Here is a 21,052-nt window from a genome sequence, read left to right as displayed (position 1 = left end):
GGTGGCTTATTCTCTGCCAGGCAAAGGGGGGAACACAGCAGGCTAGCTCCTCAAGAAGTGTGCCCCCTCCTTGGGGAACAGGGAGAGGTCTTATAGTTGGGGCTCGTGGTCAGGGGTATGCAATAAGGATCAAGGCAGTAACAGTCTTGCATTCTTCTTTCTTCTGCAGAGTTTCAAAAGGGTGGGGGTGCTGACGAGATTAGGGTGTGTGCAGGGTCTACAGTGGTCTCCTAATCTTGATGAGCTTCTCTGGTCCCTTTAGTCTTGCCTCAGGTGGTTTCCCGGCTACTCCTCCCTTGATTTGCAACTGTTTGCATCTGCCCTTTGGAACTCAGAGAAGGTCATGGAGGCTGGAGTCTTGCCTATAAGAAATGGGGGACAAAAAGGCCTCCATGCCTGGGAGCCCCATACGGCCCCGCTCGGTTTCAACATTAGTATGTGTTAGTCACGTTGCATCATTATTACTTTATTTAGCCTCGGCTTCCTCACTAATATGTGCTGTAGGCATCTCTATCAAATCACAGATAACAAGACTCTAGAGCAGCAGTTGGCAAATGTTTTCTGTGTAAAGGACCAGATAGTAAAGATTTTCAGCTTGATGGGCCTTATGGTCTGTGTCTTAGCTGCTCAACCTTTTTGTTATGTGTGAAAGCAGCTGTGGACAGTATGCAAATGAATGGTCCTGACTCTGTTCCTGTTAAACTTTATAAAAGCAGGGGATAGGCCTGATTTGCCTGTAGGCTAGAGCAAGGTTCATGGACTTGAATGCCTGTAGGGGCTAGGCAGGTACTGCAAAGGAGTCAAGTGGCTGACTGGGGACTGCCACTAGTGCCTTGTCTAAAACGGGCAGCTACTTCTTACCTACAGCCGCTTATGACTGCCCCAGTGATATTTGAGCTTATAATTCAAGAGTAGCTGGAAACTGGTATTTTTACACAAAGCACTTGTATCAGTGGGCAACTAACTTCAGATTTGTTCAGAAAATATAGTGAAGGTCAAGCTATATATCTTCGTGAGCTCTTTTCTGGTCCATAGGATCTAGTTTTGCAAATTCTGGTATTTCCAGGTGTAACTGTGTATTATGTATAACTATATATTATGTACAGGAACTTCCTGGAAAATGTCATCAGGCGTGGACAGCAAATATCTAGTTCTGATGCTGCTAGCTCCCTTCAAGTGCCTGTGACAGACATCAGTAATCAGTCATCCCACTCTTTCCTGCTGAACCTACAGAAAATTTCAGAGTGATTCTACACCAGTCCTCAGAAAAGCCACAACCAGTGAATTTGTTGTGTCCTCTGATATATAAGGTATTTGTCACTCCTGTTCCAGAGGACTCTCTTTAAAATGTTTTTGGGATTAACCTAGAAAATGGCTTTGGACTTTTTAATTCTATGACTTTAAAGAAATCTAGCCAAAAATTGCTCTTAACTAAAGAGTATTTGAGAAAATATGTATCAGAAATAACGCATATGACAAAAGGTAAGATTCTGTTCTATGGCAGTATCAGATTTGATTTTATTTTATTGAATAAATTTATTTATTTTATTTATTTATTTTTGGCTGCATTGGGTCTTCATTGTGGTACGCAGACTTCTCATTGCGGTGGCTTCTCTTGTTGTGGAGCACAGGCTCTAGAGTGCAGGCTCAGTAGTTGTGGCGCACAGGTTTAGTTGCTGCATGGCATGTGGGATCTTCCCGGACCAGAGCTTGAACCCGTGTCCCTTGCATTAGCAGGCAGATTCTTAACCACTGTGCCACCAGGGAAGTCCCAGATTTTAGATTCAAACTTAGAGAATTGAAGATCTCCACAGTTGCATGTGTCCGTAAAGGTTCTGGTAGCATTCCTTCTTTGAAGAGACCATGAACTTGGATTTCTGGTCTGATTTTTTTTCACCATACCTGTGCAAAGTAATGGGAACAGATAGTTATAAAGGGGAGTTTCTTTTTCCTTTCTCTTACTGCCTCTGACCCTGGTGCACAGTTACTGGAGAGTAAGATGTTCAGAATTTAGGGGCTCTGTATGTGAACATGTGCCATCTGGGAGCACATACTTTTGGATTGTGTATGTGGCATGCACATGATGCAGCCGAAGTAAAACATGCTTCATTGTCCATTTTGATGGCATAAAACCTTACATCTTTTGTACTCTGCCCTCTGTGAGTCTAAACCGTACTTGTCTTTCAAGTTTGATCTTCTCCAAGAATTCTGCTCTACCCATTCTAATCCTCATTGAACCTGTCTCTTCTCTAGATTTCTTTTTTTTTTTTTTTAATTTATTTATTTATTTATTTTGGCTGTGTTGGGTCTTCGTTTCTGTGCGAGGGCTTTCTCTAGTTGCGGCAAGCGGGGGCCACTCTTCATGGGCCACTCTTCATCGCGGTGCGCGGGCCTCTCTCACTATCGCGGCCTCTCTTGTTGGGAGCACAGGCTCCAGACGCGCAGGCTCAGTAGTTGTGGCTCGCGGGCCTAGTTGCTCCGCGGCATGTGGGATCTTCCCAGACCAGGGCTCGAACCCGTGTCCCCTGCATTGGCAGGCAGATTCTTTACCACTGCGCCACCAGGGAAGCCCTCTAGATTTCTTTAATATTGAGAACTGTCCTAATTTAGCAGTGTCACACTTTATTACATTATTTGATTTAATTTGCATTTGTTCCCCCCCCATAATTAACATTTTCTTTTCCTGCCATCTAGCATAGTAAGGACCGTGAATGGTGTGAAGTGAAAGAACATTTTGTTTTTAAGCAGGCAATTTAGTATAGATGTTCATTGGATGCTTTTTATATGCCAGTCACTGGGGCTCTAAATGTGGATGAAACAGAAAAAGGGACCCTGCCCTTGAAGACCGGAGTCTAGTGGATTAAAGTCTAATGGAATTTAAAATGTTCCCTTTTTTAGTAATCAGTGATGAACATTTACAACTCCCCTGGAAGGAAAGCTCCCCTGGGCCTAGGTCTTTGTTTCATTTACTGATATACCCCAAGTGCCCAGGTCAGTGCTTTGTATACAGTAACTGCTCAGTAAATATTTCTTAGGTGAACTTTTGCAAGTTTTTATGTAAGTGCAGGACTATTAGTGTAGGTGAACCATAGTGTGTGCCTTCCACTTCCTTTACGTCTCTCCCAGTCCTCATCCCAGCCATGTAGTTCTCTGCCCAGAAAAGTCAGTCTTGACTTTCCTTCCAGAAATATTATATGTACGTATACGTACATGTGTGTGTTTGTATTTTTTACACAAATTATAGCCTATTCCTTTCTTTCCCTTAAAAATATATCAGATAGTTCTCTATCAGTGCATACTCATGTTACTTTTAGTGGCTATATAGTATTTATTACTTGGACTTTTCATAATTTATTAAACCAGAAACTTATTGATGGATATTTAGGTTATTCTGATCTTTTGCTCTTATAAACAGTATTACAGTAAATATCCTCGCTCAATTTGCGACCTCTGCAAGTAGGAATTTTAGTATACATTCCTAAGAGTGGAATTGTGGAATTCTTATAAGTTCAAAGGGTTTATGTATTTGTAATTTTGATAGGAATTGCCAAATAGTCTTCTACAGAGAATATGAATGTGCCATTTTGCTGCACTCTTACTAACACCATATTTTATCAAAGTGCTTGATTTTTTTGTGATCTGATAGGTGAAAAATATCTATTATGGCTTTGTATTTCTCTTACATAAGTAGGTTTGAACATCTTTTTATATGTTTACAAACTCATTTCATTTTATGTGTTCTGTCTTTATAACTTTTGCCCATTTTTCTATGTGATAATTGATCTTTATCTTATTGTTGTGTAGGAGCTCTTTGTATAGTTAAAAAAAAATTCCATGTCTGTGCTTGCTTGTTTATATTTCTATGTGAATTATAGAATCAGCTTGTCTAGTGACCTGCCCCACTCACCTAAAAAATCAATCCTGTTGGTATTTGTGTTGTGTCAAATTTATAGGTGATTTAGGGAGAACCGGCATTTCCATGATGTTTCGTCTTATTTCCCAAGAACATAATATGTCTTTACATTTGTTTAAGTGAGTCATTGTTGTGATAAAGGGCATTGTCTTAACTTTGGGACTGTTTCTAATGTTTCCCTATTAAAATATGCTGGCTTTGGGATTGAGATAGATCTGTATTGTATCATGTTAAGGAACTAGCCACCCATTGCTATCTTATTGAGGTTTTTACCGCAAAAGGATATATTTTGTCACATACATTTGTGTAATTCTGGTGACTTATATATCTGTTGTTTGTTTGTTTTCATCTATGAATATGATGAATTTTAAGTATAGACTTCTGCATATTGAACTATCCTTGTACTCATGGAATAAGTTCTACTTGGTCATGGAAAGTTATCCTTTTAATGTGCCGCTGGATTTGGATTCTGTTTTCTTATATAGATCTTCCATGACTTACAATGGGGTTATCTCCCAATAAGCCCATTGTAAGTTGAAAATATCATAAGTCACAGCTGCTGCATTTAATACACCTAACCTACCGAACATCATAGCTTAGCCTAGCCTGCCTTAAACCTGCTCAGAACACTTACATTAGCCTACAGCTGAGCAAAATCATCAGACACAAAGTATATTGTAATAGAGTGTTGAATATCTCATGTAACTTATTGAATATTGTACTGAAAGTGAAAATGAGAATGGTTGTATGGGTACAGAATGGTTGTAAGTGTATTAGTTCTCCACCCTTCTGATCACGTGGCTGACTTGGAGCTCCCTCTGCCCCAAATCACAAGAGAGTATTGTTCTGCATGTCGCTAGCCTGAGATAGGATGAAATTCAAAATTCGAAGTATGGTTTTGACTGAATGCATGTTGCTTTCACACCATTGTAAAGTTGAAAAATCGTTAAGATGGGGACCATCTGTACTGTATTTAAGAATTATGCATTGATTTTCAGATGTGAGACTGGTGTGTGTGTGTGTGTGTGTGTGTGCGCGCGCACGCGTGCACATGCGTGTGCTTGCTTCGGATTTTGATACATATTTTGTCTTTATGAAAAGAATTTGGACACTTTTCTTTTTCTGTGCTCTTGAACAATTTACAGTGGATTGAAATTACCCACTTCTTAATTTTTTGATAGAATTCTCCTTTGCAGCTCTCTACTCCTGTGTTCTTTGACAACTACCCCTATACCTTCTTTGGCTTTTTTTAGCTTTTCTACCTCTTCTGGGGTCAATTTTGGTCATTAATGTTTTCCTAAAAACCTATCCAGATTTTCTAATTTAGTTACATAGAATTGAACAAAATAATCTTCTTTCATTTTCTTTGGTATCTGTGGTTATTTCCTCACCATTTTCAGACTTTTTTGATTAAAAAATAAATGACATGTTAAAAATATTCTAAAGAATGTGTTTTTAAAAAAAAATGATGTAAAAAGAGTATATAGTTCACTTATCCGTATTTTATTAAAACCTCAGTTATTCCTAAGGTAACTGTTATGAAACCCAGAACTTTAGATGAAACATTTCCTTTCTGAGAACTCTCTTCTCTTTTGACAGGCCCTGACGAGGAAAGTGAGGATGACCCTCAACTCGAAGGCAGAGATCCTGATATTTGGCACGTTGGTTTTAAGATCTCATGGGACATAGAGACACCTGGTTTGGCGATACCCCTTCACCAAGGAGACTGCTATTTTATGCTTGGTAATTGGGAGGATCAAAGCTATACTGATGCTCTAGTGTCTAGGTTTTAGATTATTGGGTACATATTTTGCATATGTCTTTTAAATTAAACTTTTCAGGTTTTTTATAGTGATAATAAAACATCTACACGTGACCAGGTTTTTTTAAAAGATACTGCTAATTTTTATTTTTATTTTTTTGAATTTTATTTTATTTTTTATATAGCAGGTTCTTATTAGTTATCTGTTTTATACATATTAGTGTATATATGTCAATCCCAATCTCCCAATTCATCCCACCACCACCACCACCCTGTCACTTTCCCCCCTTGGTGTCCATACGTTTCTTCTCTACATCTGTGTCTCTATTTCTGCCTTGCAAACTGGTTCATCTGTACCATTTTTCTAGATTCCACATACATGCATTAATATACAATATTTGTTTTTCTCTCTCTGACTTACTTCACTCTGTAGGACAGTCTCTAGATCCATCCACATTTCTACAAATGACCCAATTTCGTTCCTTTTTATGGCTGAGTAATACTCCATTGTATATATGTACCACATCTTCTTTATCCATTCATCTGTCGATGGGTATTTAGGTTGCTTCCATGACCTGGCTATTGGAAATACTGTTGCAATGAACATTGGGGTGCATGTGTCTTTTTGAATTATGGTTTTCTCTGGGTATATGCCCAGTAGTGGGATTGCTGGGTCATATGGTAATTCTATTTTTAGTTTTTTAAGGAACCTCCATACTGTTCTCCATAGTGGCTGTATGAATTTACATTCCCATCAACAGTGCAAGAGGGTTCCCTTTTCTCCACACCCTCTCCAGCATTTGTTGTTTGTAGATTTTCTGATGATGCCCATTCTAACTGGTGTGAGGTGATACCTCATTGTAGTTTTGATTTGCATTTCTCTAATAATTCGTGATGTTGAGCAGCTTTTCATGTGCTTCTTGGCCATCTGTATGTCTTCTTTGGAGAAATGTCTATTTAGGTCTTCTGCCCATTTTTTGATTGGGTTGTTTGTTTCTTTAATATTGAGCTGCATGAGCTGTTTATACATTTTGGAGATTAATCCTTTGTCCATTGATTCATTTGCACATATTTTCTCCCATTCTGAGAGTTGTTTTTTCGTCTTGTTTGTAGTTTCCTTTGCTGTGCAAAAGCTTTTAAGTTTCATTAGGTCCCATTTGTTTATTTTTGTTTTATTTCCATTACTCTAGGAGGTGGATCAAAAAAGATCTTGCTGTGATTTATGTCAAAGAGTGTTCTTCCTATGTTTTCCTCTAAGAGTTTTATAGTGTCCAGTCTTACATTTAAGTCTCTAATCCATTTTGAGTTTATTTTTGTGTATGGTGTTAGGGAGTGTTCTAATTTCATTCTTTTACATGTAGCTGTCCAGTTTTCCCAGCACCACTTATTGAAGAGACTGTCTTTTCTCCATTGTATATCCTTGCCTCCTTTGTCATAGAATAGTTGACCATAGGTGATTGGGTTTATCTCTGGGCTTTCTGTCCTGTTCCATTGATTTATATTTCTGTTTTTGTGCCAGTACCATATTGTCTTGATTACTGTAGCTTTGTAGTATAGTCTGAAGTCAGGGAGTCTGATTTCTCCAGCTCCGTTTTTTTCCCTCAGGACTCCTTTGGCTATTCGGGGTCTTTTGTATCTCCATACAAATTTTAAGATTTTTTTGTTCTAGTTCTGTAAAAAATGCCATTGGTAATTTGATAGGGATTGCACTGAATCTGTAAATTGCTTTGGGTAGTATAGTCATTTTCACAGTATTGATTCTTCCAATCCAAGAACATGGTATATCTCTCCATCTGTTTGTGTCATCTTTGATTTCTTTCACCAGTGTCTTATAGTTTTCTGAGTACAGGTCTTTTACCTACTTAGGTAGGTTTATTCCTAGGTATTTTATTCTTTTTGTTGCAATGGTGAATGGGATTGTTTCCTGAATTTCTCTTTCTGATCTTTTGTTGTTAGTGCATAGGAATGCAAGAGATTTCTGTGCATTAATTTTGTATCCTGCAACTTTACCAGATTCATTGATTAGCTCTAGTAGTTTTCTAGTGGCATCTTTAGGATTCTCTATGTATAATATCATGTCATCGGCAGTGACGGTTTTACTTCTTCTTTTCCAATTTGTATTCCTTTTATTTCTATTTCTTCTCTGATTGCTGTGGCTAGGACTTCCAAAACTATGTTGAATAACAGTGGCGACAGTGGACATAATTGTCTTCTTCCTGATCTTAGAGGAAGTGCTTTCAGTTTTTCACCATTGAGAATGATGTTTGCTGTGGGTTTGTCATATATGGCCTTTATTATGTTGAGGTAGGTTCCCTCTATACCCACTTTCTGGATAGTTTTTATCATAAATGGGTGTTAAATTTTGTCAAAAGCTTTTTCTGCATCTATTGAGATGATCATATGGTTTTTATCCTTCAGTTGTTAACATGGTGTATTACATTGATTGATTTACATATATTGAAGAATCCTTGCATCCCTGGGATAAATCCCACTTGATCATGGTGTATGATCCTTTTAATGTGTTGTTGGATTCTGTTTGCTAGTATTTTGTTGAGGTTTTTTGCATCTATATTCATCAGTGATATTGGTCTGTAATTTTCTTTTTTTGTAGTATCTTTGTCTGGTTTTGGTATCAGGGTGATGGTGGCCTCATAGAATGAGTTTGGGAGTGTTCCTTCCTCTGCAAGTTTTAGAAGAGTTTGAGAAGGATGGGTGTTAGCTCTTCTCTAAATGTTTGATAGAATTCACCTGTGAAGCCATCTGGTCCTGGACTTTTGTTTGTTGGAAGATTTTTAATCACAGTTTCAATTTCAGTACTTGTGATTGGTCTGTTCATATTTTCTGTTTCTTCCTGGTTCAGCCTTAGAAGTTTATACCTTTGAAAGAATTCATCCATTTCTTCCAGGTTGTCCATTTTATTGGCATAGAGTTGCTTGTAGTAGTCTCCTATGATGCTTTGTATTTCTGTATCATCTGTTGTAACTTCTCCTTTTTCATTTTTAATTTTGTTGATTTGAGTCCTCTCCCTCTTTTTCTTGATGAGTCTGGCTAAAGGTTTATCAATTTTGCTTATCTTCTCAAAGAACCAGCTTTTAGTTTTATTGATCTTTGCTATTGTTTTCTTTGTTTCTATTTCATTTATTTCTGCTCTGATCTTTATGATTTCTTTCCTTCTACTAACTTTGGGTTTTGTTTGTTCTTCTTTCTCTAGTTCCTTTAGGTGTAAGGTTAGATTGTTTATTTGAAATTTTTCTTGTTTCTTGAGGTAGGATTGTATTGCTATAAACTTCCCTCTTAGATCTGCTTTTGCTGCATCCCATAGGTTACGGATTGTCGAGTTTTCGTTGTCATTTATCTCTAGGTATTTTTTGATTTCTTCTTTGATTTCTTCAGTGATCTCTTGTTATATAGTAATGTATTGTTTAGCCTGCATGTGTTTGTGTTTTTTACGTTTTTTTCCCTGTAATTGATTTCTAATCTCGTAGCATTGTAGTTGGAAAAGATGCTTGATATGATTTCAGTTTTCTTAAATTTACCGAGGCTTGATTTATGACCCAACATGTGATCTCTCCTGGAGAATGTTCCGTGGGCACTTGAGAAGAAAGTGTAATCTGCTGTTTTTGGGTGGAATGTCCTATAAATATCAATTAAATCTATCTGGTCTGTTGTGTCATTTAAAGAGTGTGTTTCCTTATTAATTTTCTGTCTGGATGATCTGTCCATTGGTGTAAGTGAGGTGCTAAAGTCCCCCACTATTACTGTATTACTGTTGATTTCCACTTTTATGGCCATTAGCATTTTCCTTATGTATTGAGGTGCTCCTATGTTAGGTGCATATATATTTATAATTGTGATATCTTCTTCTTGGATTGATCTCTTGATCATTACGTGGTGTCCTTCCTTGTCTCTTGTAACATTTTTTATTTTAAAGTCTATTTTATCTGATATGAGTATTGCTACTCCAGCTTTCTTTTGATTTCCATTTGCATGGAATGTCTTTTTCCATCCCCTCACTTTCAGTCTGTATGTGTCCCTAGGTCTGAAGTGGGTCTCTTGTAGACAGCATATATATGGGTATCGTTTTTGTATCCATTCAGTGAGCCTGTGTTTTTTGGTTGGAGCATTTAATCCGTTCACGTTTAAGGTAATTATCGATATGTATGTTCCTATTACCATTTTCTTAATTGTTATGGGTTTGTTTTTGTAGGTCCTTTTCTTCTCTTGTGTTTCCCACTTAGAGAAGTTGCTTTAGCATTTGTTGTAGAGCTGGTTTGGTGGTGTTGTATTCTCTTAGCTTTTGCTTGTCTGTAAAGCTTTTGATTTCTCCATTGAATCTGAATGTGATCCTTGCCGGGTAGAGTAATCTTGGTTGCAGGTTCTTCCCTTTCATCACTTTAAATATATCCTGCCACTCTCTTCTGGCTTTTAGAGTTTCTGCTGAGAAATCAGCTGTTAACCTTATGGGAGTTTCCTTGTATGTTACTTGTCGTTTTTCCCTTGTTGCTTTTAATAATTTTTCTTTGTCTTTAATTTTTGTCAATTTGATTACTATGTGTCTCAGTGTGTTTCTCCTTGGATTTATCCTGCCTGGGACTCTCTGCGCTTCCTGGACTTGGGTGGCTGTTTCCTTTCCCATGTTAGGGAAGTTTTCGACTATAATCTCTTCAAATATCTTCTCAGGTCCTTTCTCTCTCTTTTCTCTTTCTGGGACCCTATAACGCGAATGTTGGTACGTTTAATGTTATCCCAGAGGTCTCTTAGGCTGTCTTCATTTCTTTTCATTCTTTTTTCTTTATCCTGTTCCGTGGCAGTGAATTCCACCGTTCTGTGTTCCAGGTCACTTATCCATTCTTCTGCCTCAGTTATTCTGCTGTTGATTCCTTCTAGTGTATTTTTCATTTCAGTTATTGTATTGTTCATCTCTTTGTTTGTTCGTTAATTGTTCTAGGTGTTTGTTCGTTAATTCTTCTAGGTCTTTGTTAAACATTTCTTGCATCTTCTCGATCTTTGCCTTCATTCTTTTTCCAAGGTCCTGGATCAACTTCACTATCATTATTCTGAATTCTTTTTCTGGAAGGTTGCCTATCTCCAGTTCATTTAGTTGTTTTTCTGGGATTTTATCTTGTTCCTTCATCTGGTACATAGTCCTCTGCCTTTTCATTTTGTCTATCTTTCTGTGAATGTGGTTTTCATTCCACAGGCTGCAGGATTATAGTTCTTCTTGCTTCTGCTGGCTGCTCTCTGTTGGATAAGGCTATCTAAGAGGCTTGTACAAGTTTTGTGATGGGAGGGACTGCTGGTGGGTAGAGCTGGGTGTTGCTCTGATGGGCAGAGCTCAGTAAAACTTTAATCTGCTTGTCTGCTGATGGGTTGGGGCTGGGGTCCCTCCCTGTTGGTTGTTTGGCCTGAGGCAACCCAACACTGGAGACTACCTGGGCTCTTTGGTGGGGCTAATGGCAGACTCTGGGAGGGCTCACGCTAAGGAGTACTTCCCAGAACTTCTGCTGCCAGTGTCCTTGTCCCCACGGTGAGCCACAGCCACCCCCTGCCTTTGCAGGAGACCCTCCAACACTAGCAGGTAGGTCTGGTTCAGTCTCCTGTGGGGTCACTGCTCCTTCCCCTGGGTCCTGATGCGCACACTACTTTGTGTGTGCCCTCCAAGAGTGGAGTCTCTGTCTCTCCCAGTCCTGTCGAAGTCCTGAAATCAAATCCTGCTAGCTTTTAAAGTCTGATCCTCTGGGAATTCCTCCTCCCATTGCCCAACCTCCAGGTTGGGAAGCCTGACGTGGGACTCAGAACCTTCACTCCAGTGGGTGGACTTCTGTGGTTTAAGTGTTCTCCAGTCTGTGAGTCACCCACCCATCGGTTATGGGATTTGATTTTATTGTGATTGCGCCCCTCCTACCGTCTCATTGTGGCTTCTCCTTTGTCTTTGGATGTGGGGTATCATTTTTGGTGAGTTCCAGTGTCTTCCTGTTGATGATTGTTCAGCAGTCAGTTGTGATTCTGGTGCTTTCACAAGAGGGAGTGAGAGCACGTCCTTCTACTCTGCCATCTTGAACCAATCTCTCCAATACTGCTAATTTTTAAAATTGCTTTTCTTTTCATTCCCAGTGTTTATGGAGTTCCCCAAATATGCTAAACAGTTTTCAAGATTTTTCATCAGGGCTACTAAATCATCTAAGTCAACTTATCAGTGTGAAGTTTTAAAAATATTTCCCTATCTATATAGGTTTTTGGTGAAAGTTTTTTCTAGTTTTGAATTTAGTTTCTTTTCAAAAACAGCTGACCTGACAACACAGCCTCCCTCCCACCCCTCACCCCCCACCCCAGTTGAGTTTCCCTCATTTCCCTCATTTAGTTCTTTGGGAAGCAGTAATTCAGCTGTGGTCAGGCTAACTGAAGCTGTGGAGTTTGTGGAGCTTTGCTTTTTGTTTCTTTGCTGTAAGTTTTTTGTTTTATTTTTAGACTTTCTCTTTGTTTTCTGATGCACAGTGTGCAAACAGTATCCTTTTTTCCTCGCAAAGCTTCTCAGGGTTTATTCTGTCCTTGGCTCTGATCTGATTATTTAGGGTTGATCTCACTCTTACCTGCCTGGGGGAATCTACTCATGTGTTTGGTTTTAGAGCCAGGAAGCACCAAGGCTCAAACCGAGTATTTATAATAAGAATTATCTCCCAATTAATAGAGTGTTTGTAGGGGGTCCACTGTGTTCTATGTGCTGCATAAGGTTCTGGAGTATTGGAGATGGATAAAACTTGGTCCTTGCCTTCTAGGAATTATGAGTTTGGAGTGGCCCTTTCGGAAATTACATCATTAAGTGTTTTCCAAATTTCAGTCATTCGCACATCAGCTTCATGGTTTTTGCCATATCCATGTGCTACCCATGCTATTATTACTTATGCAATATTTCTCTCTAGATTAACTCAGTTTTTTTTCTTTCGTCAAAATGAATTTATTTTGGGAGATTTTATATCACTATCTTAAATGGAAAATCAGTATCACTTGACATAATTGGAAGAGTTGTTAAAAAAAAAAAGAGTTTCTAGAAAGAAAGTAAAACAGAATTAAGTGCCCACTGCTTTTGTTTGCTGAAGGTCCTGAGCCTCAGTCCTGTTCTGTCTTTAGTAACTGTTATGAAGAGGTGTTAACTGGATCATGGTACCAATCTTGGACTTTGTCCTTCATGTCAGCAGGAAGATTGGAAGATCATTACTTGGGAATTACTTTCTCATGGTACGATTCAGTGGTAAATTCTTCAGTTCTTCTCATGGATGAGTCCTGCATTTGTTACACACTGATCTAAGTAAGCCCTAAATCTCTTGCCTTCCATTTGCATGTTGCTTTCCAGTTTACAGATCAATTTCACATAAGCAATTTCTTTCAGTCTCCAAACAGCCTTGCCAGGGAGAAGGTGGAGGGATTGTTCTGTTCTTTTGTAATTTGCCGAAAGTCACTCACTTCATGTGAGGCAGAACAGGGACCAGTGTGGGTTGCAGGTTTCATATATGGTGCTTTTCTTGCTCTAAAAGGGACCATTTAGATAGGATCCCAATTCACTGAAATCTCTAGGTGGGAACGCTTTTAGGGTTAAGGTCATCTCTTTGCCTGCCCCTCCCCTGGTTGCCTCAGCATCTGAGTTTGTATTCTGAAGTCTTTACCCCATTGTTTTGAGCATTATTTGTAGGTAGAACAGATTATTAATTCATTTTTTAATATACCACCCGGATGTGGATATTTACCGTGAGTATAAACGGGTGATAGTTTCAGCCAATAAACCACTTTCCTTTTAGATACTCTGTTGGAGTTTCTATGAATATTTTGCACCTTTAAAAGAAGTGAGAGTCAGAATGGTGCTATTTTTAATAGCTTTATTGATTTTCTGTATTTAAAAAAGTACAAAAGTACTTCTGTACAAATGTAGTAAATACACATGGTAAAGGCTCAGCTACTTTCTATTAATAACATCTCATGTGTTCTTTTCTGATTGAAAAAGTAATACATGCTCATTGTAGAGAAAAGAAACTCTGAAAAGTATAAAATGAAAGAAGAATATAAAAATCAGGTGTATGCCTATTTTAGTACATTCCTTTTCAGTCTTTTTCCTATATGTGCATATATACGTATCTGGAATAACAATAGTATATGAATAACTGCTATGTTTACTGGGGACTAATGACAAGTCAAGCCTTCTTGGAATCTTCTCAGTAACCCTGAGAAGTAGATGTTAGCTATATTGAGAAAGAAAAATTTAAGGTTAGATCGATGTCGTTACTTAGCCATGGTTACACAGCAGGTAAGAGGCGTGGATTGGAACTTGTCACTTTAGCCCACTTGGGCTCTGACACCTGTGTCAGGCCATCCCCTCCCCACCACCTGGAGTCCCTCCTCACCCCACTGCGGCGCTGACCCCTGCTTTGGGCTTCTGTGCCTTCCTCCTCCTCCCTCAGCGTGATGCCTAAGTTGTTCGGAAGGGCACAAAAGAAGGTGACAGTGGTGGTGTGTTTGCTTCTTTCTTTTCCATTTCCTTTTTTTAAAAATTTTTTTTAAATTAAAAAAAATTTTTTATCATCTTTATTGGAGTATAATTGTTTTATAATGGTGTGTTAGTTTCTGCTGTATAACAAAGTGAGTCAGCTATATGTCTATGTATATCCCCATATCTCCTCCCTCTTGTGTCTCCCTCCCACCCTCCCTATCCCACCCCTCTAGGTGGTCACAAAGCACTGAGCTGATATCCCTGTGCTATGAGGCTGCTTCCCACTAGCTCTCTGTTTTACATTTGGTAGTGTATGTTATGTCCATGCCACTCTCACTTCATCCCAGCTTTGCATTTCTTTTTAAAATTATGTTTTTCTTGGCTCAGAAAAACATTAAAAATGAAAATATTAAATAATTATGTTGTCCTTTAACTTATATATTATAATGAATATACATTTTAAAATATACATTGTTTCCCTTTTTCTGTTGTAGGTGATAAACAGAAGTATGTTATTATTTTATAGGAGCTGATATCCAAGACATACTATCTAGTCCTGATTTCCCAGCTCCTGTCCTCAGATGTAGGTGAAATAACTGATAACCTACTGAACTGGGCCAAGCATAGCCCACTGTACCCAAAGTTTGTATTTAGAATCTATTTTCTTTTTAAGGTGTCATGTTTGATTTCTAAAATGAATTTTCCCACACCTCCTCTTAGCCAAAACAAGACAAAGATAAAAGCAACCGTGGTCTAAAGCTACCTTTTCTCTTTACTTTTTAAAAGCCAAATACTATAAAGAGCCTTGTGGAGGGACCCCAGCCCTGTGCTGATATCTGAAATCTGAACTTCATAGCACTTATGAAAAGGAAACAGTTTAGCTCAATTTATAATAATATATTGGTCTGCAGAGGAAGTGCAGACTGAACCCTGCTGTCTCAAGTAAATACTCCAGGGGTGTCTGATGGGGAACGTGTCGGGTGCCTGTAATAAATCCACTGCCTGTGGAATTGAGTGAAGGCCCTGCTTGCAGTGCCTGAGGACACGCTTAACTGGGGTTGTCACGGTTTTACTTTTAAATTGGAATCTTTGCCCTAATCTCAGAGTTAGACATGACCAGATTTGCAAACAGATTTACAATTTTCACTAATTTTCCAACCAGGACTTCAAAACACACTTAGAGAAGAAAAAAAAACACACTCTGGTTTTTCTCAGAGTAGGATGATTTACTTTGCCGCAGATGTTTTCCATAGACTGAATGCAGCCAGGGAGTTAGGGACTTAAAGGTGGCTTGGAGACAAACTGTGGGTTTGTTTTTTTGTGGAACAGATTATACAGTTCAAGGGACATCAGCCAAATTATGTTCATTAACCAGGAGCTGAGTGTGGAGGTGGGATGGTTCAGGACGAAGGTGAGTGCTAGGTAAATATTTTGGGCAATGCCCCCCCCCCCATTTGTTGTCAGTTTTTACATGACACTCTTCAAGACTCTGTTCTATCTCCTCTCTTTACTTTTGTTTCCTTAAATCCAACTACATCTCATTTTCACATATGTGTCATTACTATACCCATCAGCTATTTCAAAGCTTTAGTTGCCAAGTAAAAATTCCATGGCAAAAAAAGAAAACAGCAATATAAATTGAAATGCACAGTATTTCTTTTTTGGGTTGGCATTCCCTCACCAGCAGTTCAGGGTAGACTAATGGAAAGGCCATTTCCCATCAGGTGACCAGGTTCCAGACTCCCCTCTTGTCCGTTGGCTGTGCATTGTTAGTTCCCCTCTGAGCCTCTGCCTCCACTGAAAAACTAGTGCTTCACGATACTTGCTTCCCAGGGTTATTGTGAGGCCAAATCAGAAAGTATATGGGAAAGTGCTTTGTAAACTATGACTTGAACATGGCGACTCATTATGAAGGCTGGGACCTGGGTCATGGTGTATTGGAGAACCAGTGAGGGAGGGGGTGACGGAAGATTGCTGAGTGTTGTGTTCTTACCCTGCTTCATGCCCTGAGTTTAGCCAGCTTTGCACCTAACCGTTCCATGTATATATGTCCATAGCCATATAAAGGAACTACAAGAAAGGGAAATCTCCCCAGTTGATTCTTGAGGGTGAGAAGAGTTGACATCTGGCCATTGTTGAATCAGGGCTCTTGGTAACCACAGTCTTACTTTGGTGGGGGCCAGGTTTACTTACAGAGCCTGGCCCGTGGATTTTTCTAGATGAGGTTCACCTTCTCTGAAATACCTGTGTCTTAGAGCAGCAAGTCCCGGCGCACCGTGAATGTTTGATGTGGTATAACCTGAAAATGTGCCACGCTTCTATTTCTGGAGCCAACCCGAGCCCTCGAGTTGGAGCCCGTAGCTCTGTGAGCAGGAAGAACAGAAGCCTCCCGGAGTTTACCTGGGGCTCCTCTAGGACTTCGCTTGGAGACCATAGTATCTTTGTAAATCCTCCAGATGTCCCTCAATCCTGCCCTGATTTAGACCTTTTATTCAAAGGAAAAGGCTTTTGTTATTTCTTCCTCTGACCCCATTCCCTTCCTCCTCCAACCTCTGACTGACCAATAGAAGTAAAAAGTACCTCTAATATATGGCTTAATCATAAATTCTGAATAATTATACTTTATTACCTCTCATGGGTCTTGAAACCGTAGGTGCTACGTTCTGCTTTCTGCCGAGGCACGGGAATAATACAGAAACAGTAATAAATTAGAACTTCAGGCTGCAGTCAGTAAGCTTGAGGAATTGGCATTTAAGTGGAAAGTGCTTGAACAGCCAAATGAGCACCTGTCATGTTTATTTTCGCTTTGAAAAGTAGGAACATGACAGTATAATTTCAACCGCTTGTCCAATGTGAACTTACTGTGTTCTCCTTCCCTGCTCAGCAACTGCAGTATTTGCTTCTTGCTGTTCACTTTTTTACAGGGTTGAGGATGTGTCTCTTCTCCTGAAACTTTCGCTCTAAAAGATGCCCCTAAAGGCTGACGTTTTCAAACTTGGGCTTTTTTGACTTGATACCGGACTTTTTTGGTATTCAGTTGAACTGGGGAGAGGGCACGGCAGGTGTCATAGGCTCTGAGGATAGGAACCTGAGTGTGTTCCTAGGTACTTGGAAGGATTTGCCTCTCTTACACTTTCTTATCATATCCAGTCTTTTTGCTTATTTCTGTAGTATTTATGTTGTGAACTTTACTTGAAGCGCATGTGATGAGTACCTACTGAGGGTCAGGCACTGTGCTGGAGGCGTTGATATATTTCATTTATTTCTCATAACAAGCCTGTCAGGTAGGTAGTTGTCCCCTTCTGAGCCCCATTTTTTTCCCAGCAAAGAAAATCGATGGGGATTGACTGCTCGTGGGTACCTGGTTTCTTTCAGGGGTATGAAAATACTCTGAAATTAGTCTGTTGTGGTTGCCCAGTCCTGTGAACACACTAGAAGGCAGTGAGTTGTTTGGTATGTGGATTACAGTTCCATGAAGGCTTCTTTAAAAAAGGAAATTGAGGCTCAGAGAGGTAAAACCACTTGTTCAAGGTGACATACCTAGTGAAGCTTGTGTTTGAATCCAGGTTTTTCTGAGACCAAAGCTGTTCTTTCTTCCACTTGGCTAGCTCTACTAATTATATAGTCATGGAATCTTTTTTCGTTAAAAGTGTGGAAAAAAGAATATTAATTGAACGATTAATAGATGAATGCACATATATTCTGCACATATATTCTTAGATTCAAACAATATGGAAGTGTATAGAATAAAATGTGGAACTGCTCTTTTACCTTCCTCTATCTGGTCCTTTTGTAAGCCTTAACATAAATATAGTTATGTTAAAATATTTACATCTATGTTACTGCTGCTTTTTAAAAAAAAACACAAATGGGACTTTATATATGTGTGTGTGTGTGTGTGTGTGTGTGTGTGTGTGTGTGTGTGTGTGTGTGTATGTATAGATATATTACTGGAATGCTTGCTTTTTTTTTAACTTAATATGTCCTGGAGATCTTTCCTGTCAGTACCTCATTCATATTATTGTTAGTAATATATTAAAAATAATACATATACTAGGAAATAAAAATTCAAACAGTGGAGCTTGATCTAAAATGTAAAGTGAAAAACTCTTTGCCATCTACCCCCAAGTTCCATTTCTTAGAAGTAACTACTTTTCACTGTATTTGCATTTTATTCTTTTAGTGATTCTCTCCTTCTTAACTCATAAAATATGCTTAATACTTCAGTATTTTCACCAGCAACTTTAAGGACTATCAGTTTTTTCATGAAGGGAAATGTGGAATCGGCTCTCTTATACTCTTTCTTACTCTCGCTAACTTTTGTTAGTTAACGTTTTAGGGTTTTTTCTGTTAATTGATTCCCTTTGTACCAAGATACAGATGCTCTCTCTTGACTTCTGGTATTTCAGTCGTAGCATTACTTTCACATTTTTGAAGTTCATAACGATTACGTACTGATCTGTAATTTTGATGGGACGACCATGCTTCCTTTGTATATGGATTCTGAAATTTGAAAACCGGTACCTCACAGTGCTAATGTGTGTGTTATTAACTGTAGAACCAAATGGAGTGACTGGATGCATACATACATAGAAGTTGTCATCCACTGTAATTATTAAACCTCAGTCAGATGAGAGGACACGTTGCAAATGTCAGGTCAAAATTTTCTACCTCATCAAAAGCTCGGAATCATGCTCCATTCTTTAGCTAGCTTTGTATTTGAACCATGACTTTCTTGTGTAGCGCTCCCTTTCCCCGGGACTTCATCATTGCCTTTCTGTATTCTTACTGATGGAAGGGTCTTGCCATAGTGATAGCTCTGTGCCACTAGATGTTTTGTCACACTACTTATTTAATGCTTTGATAAACACTGGCTTCTTCAAACCCACCTGGCACAGTTATCATATTGAGATTTCTTCTCGTTGCACTCCTTGGCAAATTCCATTTTTACTTGGGTCCTGTGTCTTTTGTCTTTTTTGGAATTTTCTAAAAATGCCTTCTGTCTACTTTAGATTCCAGAAAATGTGTACCCTCTGCAGTACCTAACACAGTACTTTGAATATGGTAGGTTCTTTCATAAATATTGAATCAATGAGTGAAATGAACGAACCAAGGGTTGGCTTTTCCTCCCCTTCATTCATGGCAATACAGGCAAAAGGAAATATTTATTCTATCCTTGAAAGCTCCTGGCTGGAAAGGGTTTTGAAGACCCTCTGCAAAACAGATGGCCATTCATCTAATACTCTGGGGTCTCCAGAGGCAGCTTTTAGAATCTTCCATGACAGTCTATTCCTTCAGTGACCCATGCTTTACTTCCTTGTGGCTAATCCAAATAACCATGTGGCAACACAGAATTTTCCAGAATGACACAGTGTCTGGATCAGTCTGTACATTCTCCTTCACGTTTTTTATAAGAAAACCACCAAAGGTAACAAAAATGTGTTTGTTTTTTTTAACTGAGGATGGATGTGTTACTATGAATTATGAGGTCCTTTTATTCTCTATGGTTCATTCAATCAGTCACACTGTATTGAGGTAATTGTACATCTGGGTTGGGTAGGTGGAGTTTTCCCCTTTGGCTGGCAGTCTTAATATGCCCTCTTTGGCTATTATGTTATCTCTATAACATGACTCCTAAAAGCACGAGCTGTGGGAAGGAATTTTTTAGGCTTTTAATTTGATTGCATATCCTGTATGCCCTCTTTGCCACTTCTGTAAAGGCAGTGGAGGAATGACCATGAATGAAGCCTTTAAAATTTTTTATTTATTTATTTATTTTTATTAAAATTAAAAAATTTATTTTATTTTATTTTACTATTTTTTTGGCCATGCCACGCAGCTTGTGGGATCTTAGTTCCCTGACCAGGGATTGAACCCAGGACTAGACCAGGAATGAATTTGACTTTCCTGAATCAGTCAGTCCCTGCAGCAGATTTCAAGGCCAGACTGTATACCCTATGATGGCAGATTCATTAAACTCTTCCTGTGGAATAATTCTTCTAGGCCCAATAACCATTTAAAATTTTTAAGAAGATATAAATTATAGTCCTTGGTGAGTTCATTATAGTGGCTTTATCCTAAAATTGGTCCTGGCGCAAACCTTTCTCCTTATATTTGTTCATACTGTTCCTTCCACCTTGTCATGTTTTCCCCTTGTGAGTTTACATGTGTAACTCACCTATTTAGGGGTGACATTAAAAAAATTTAATACCCACAATGGCAGGGGCACCAACTATTCATTGTGTTTGCCATAACTCTCTTTCCCCTCTGGACTGTAGCAATTGATACAGAAGTCTTATCTACTAGAGCTAAGCTTTTTCAGAGCCAGTATTATATTATATATATTCTTGTGCTATACACAGCACTTAGTACCTTGTGCAGAATGGGAACTTGCTGAGTATCTGGAGAGAACAGCCTTTTTTTCTTCCCTAAGTGTTAACCAGAAACCATAACTATCTTCCTCAGTTGTCAGTGTAAAATCAGATGCGAGATAGGAGTGACTAAAGAGAGAAGTCAAAAGGTATATGAAGGAACAGAACTTAGAGGTTTAAGTGGCTGCTTCTGTTTCATTCATTAACTTCATTTTGGAAGTTCTGGTGCCCAGAGTTCACTGTAGTAGAGGGTGATGTGATGGCTCTGTGTATACAAAATAGGGAGAGAAGAAACTTCATTCAAATTTTCTGTTATCCTAACCTCTGTTCCTTCTCGTCTCTCCATTTCCACAATCCCCTCTGCCCTCCTGTCTCTTGGGAAGAGTTGACACCTGGAAGAGTAAAGGCAGCCCTTCCCAAAGTGGGATTAAAGTTCTTTTTGCCTATTTAGAAAGCAAGAATGAATGATTAACCTCAAGAATGTATTCTCTTCAAAGCCTAACTATAAACTAAGCATTCCGTAAAAG

General features: G+C 38.9%; 1 protein-coding gene across 3 annotated transcripts in view; it reads left to right on the top strand.

Annotated features, from left to right (window-relative positions):
- The window catches only part of FTO (FTO alpha-ketoglutarate dependent dioxygenase), a 376,462-nt gene that overhangs the window by 125,508 nt on the left and 229,902 nt on the right, over window positions 1-21,052 (top strand). For 2 of the 3 annotated variants that reach the window (XM_007167597.2, XM_007167598.2), the window contains exon 4: window positions 5,513-5,656. The exons of the other annotated variant lie outside the window; for it this stretch is intronic. In XM_007167597.2, the coding sequence (XP_007167659.1) occupies window positions 5,513-5,656 (144 nt within the window). The remainder of the gene's footprint in view (window positions 1-5,512; window positions 5,657-21,052) is intronic. 3 annotated transcript variants of the gene reach the window in all.

Source organism: Balaenoptera acutorostrata, chromosome 19, assembly GCF_949987535.1.
Source record: "Balaenoptera acutorostrata chromosome 19, mBalAcu1.1, whole genome shotgun sequence".
NCBI classification, from domain to species: Eukaryota; Metazoa; Chordata; class Mammalia; order Artiodactyla; family Balaenopteridae; genus Balaenoptera; species Balaenoptera acutorostrata.
The sequence above is the reverse complement of the archived record's forward strand: the minus strand, read 5'-3'. Positions and strand labels throughout refer to the sequence as shown.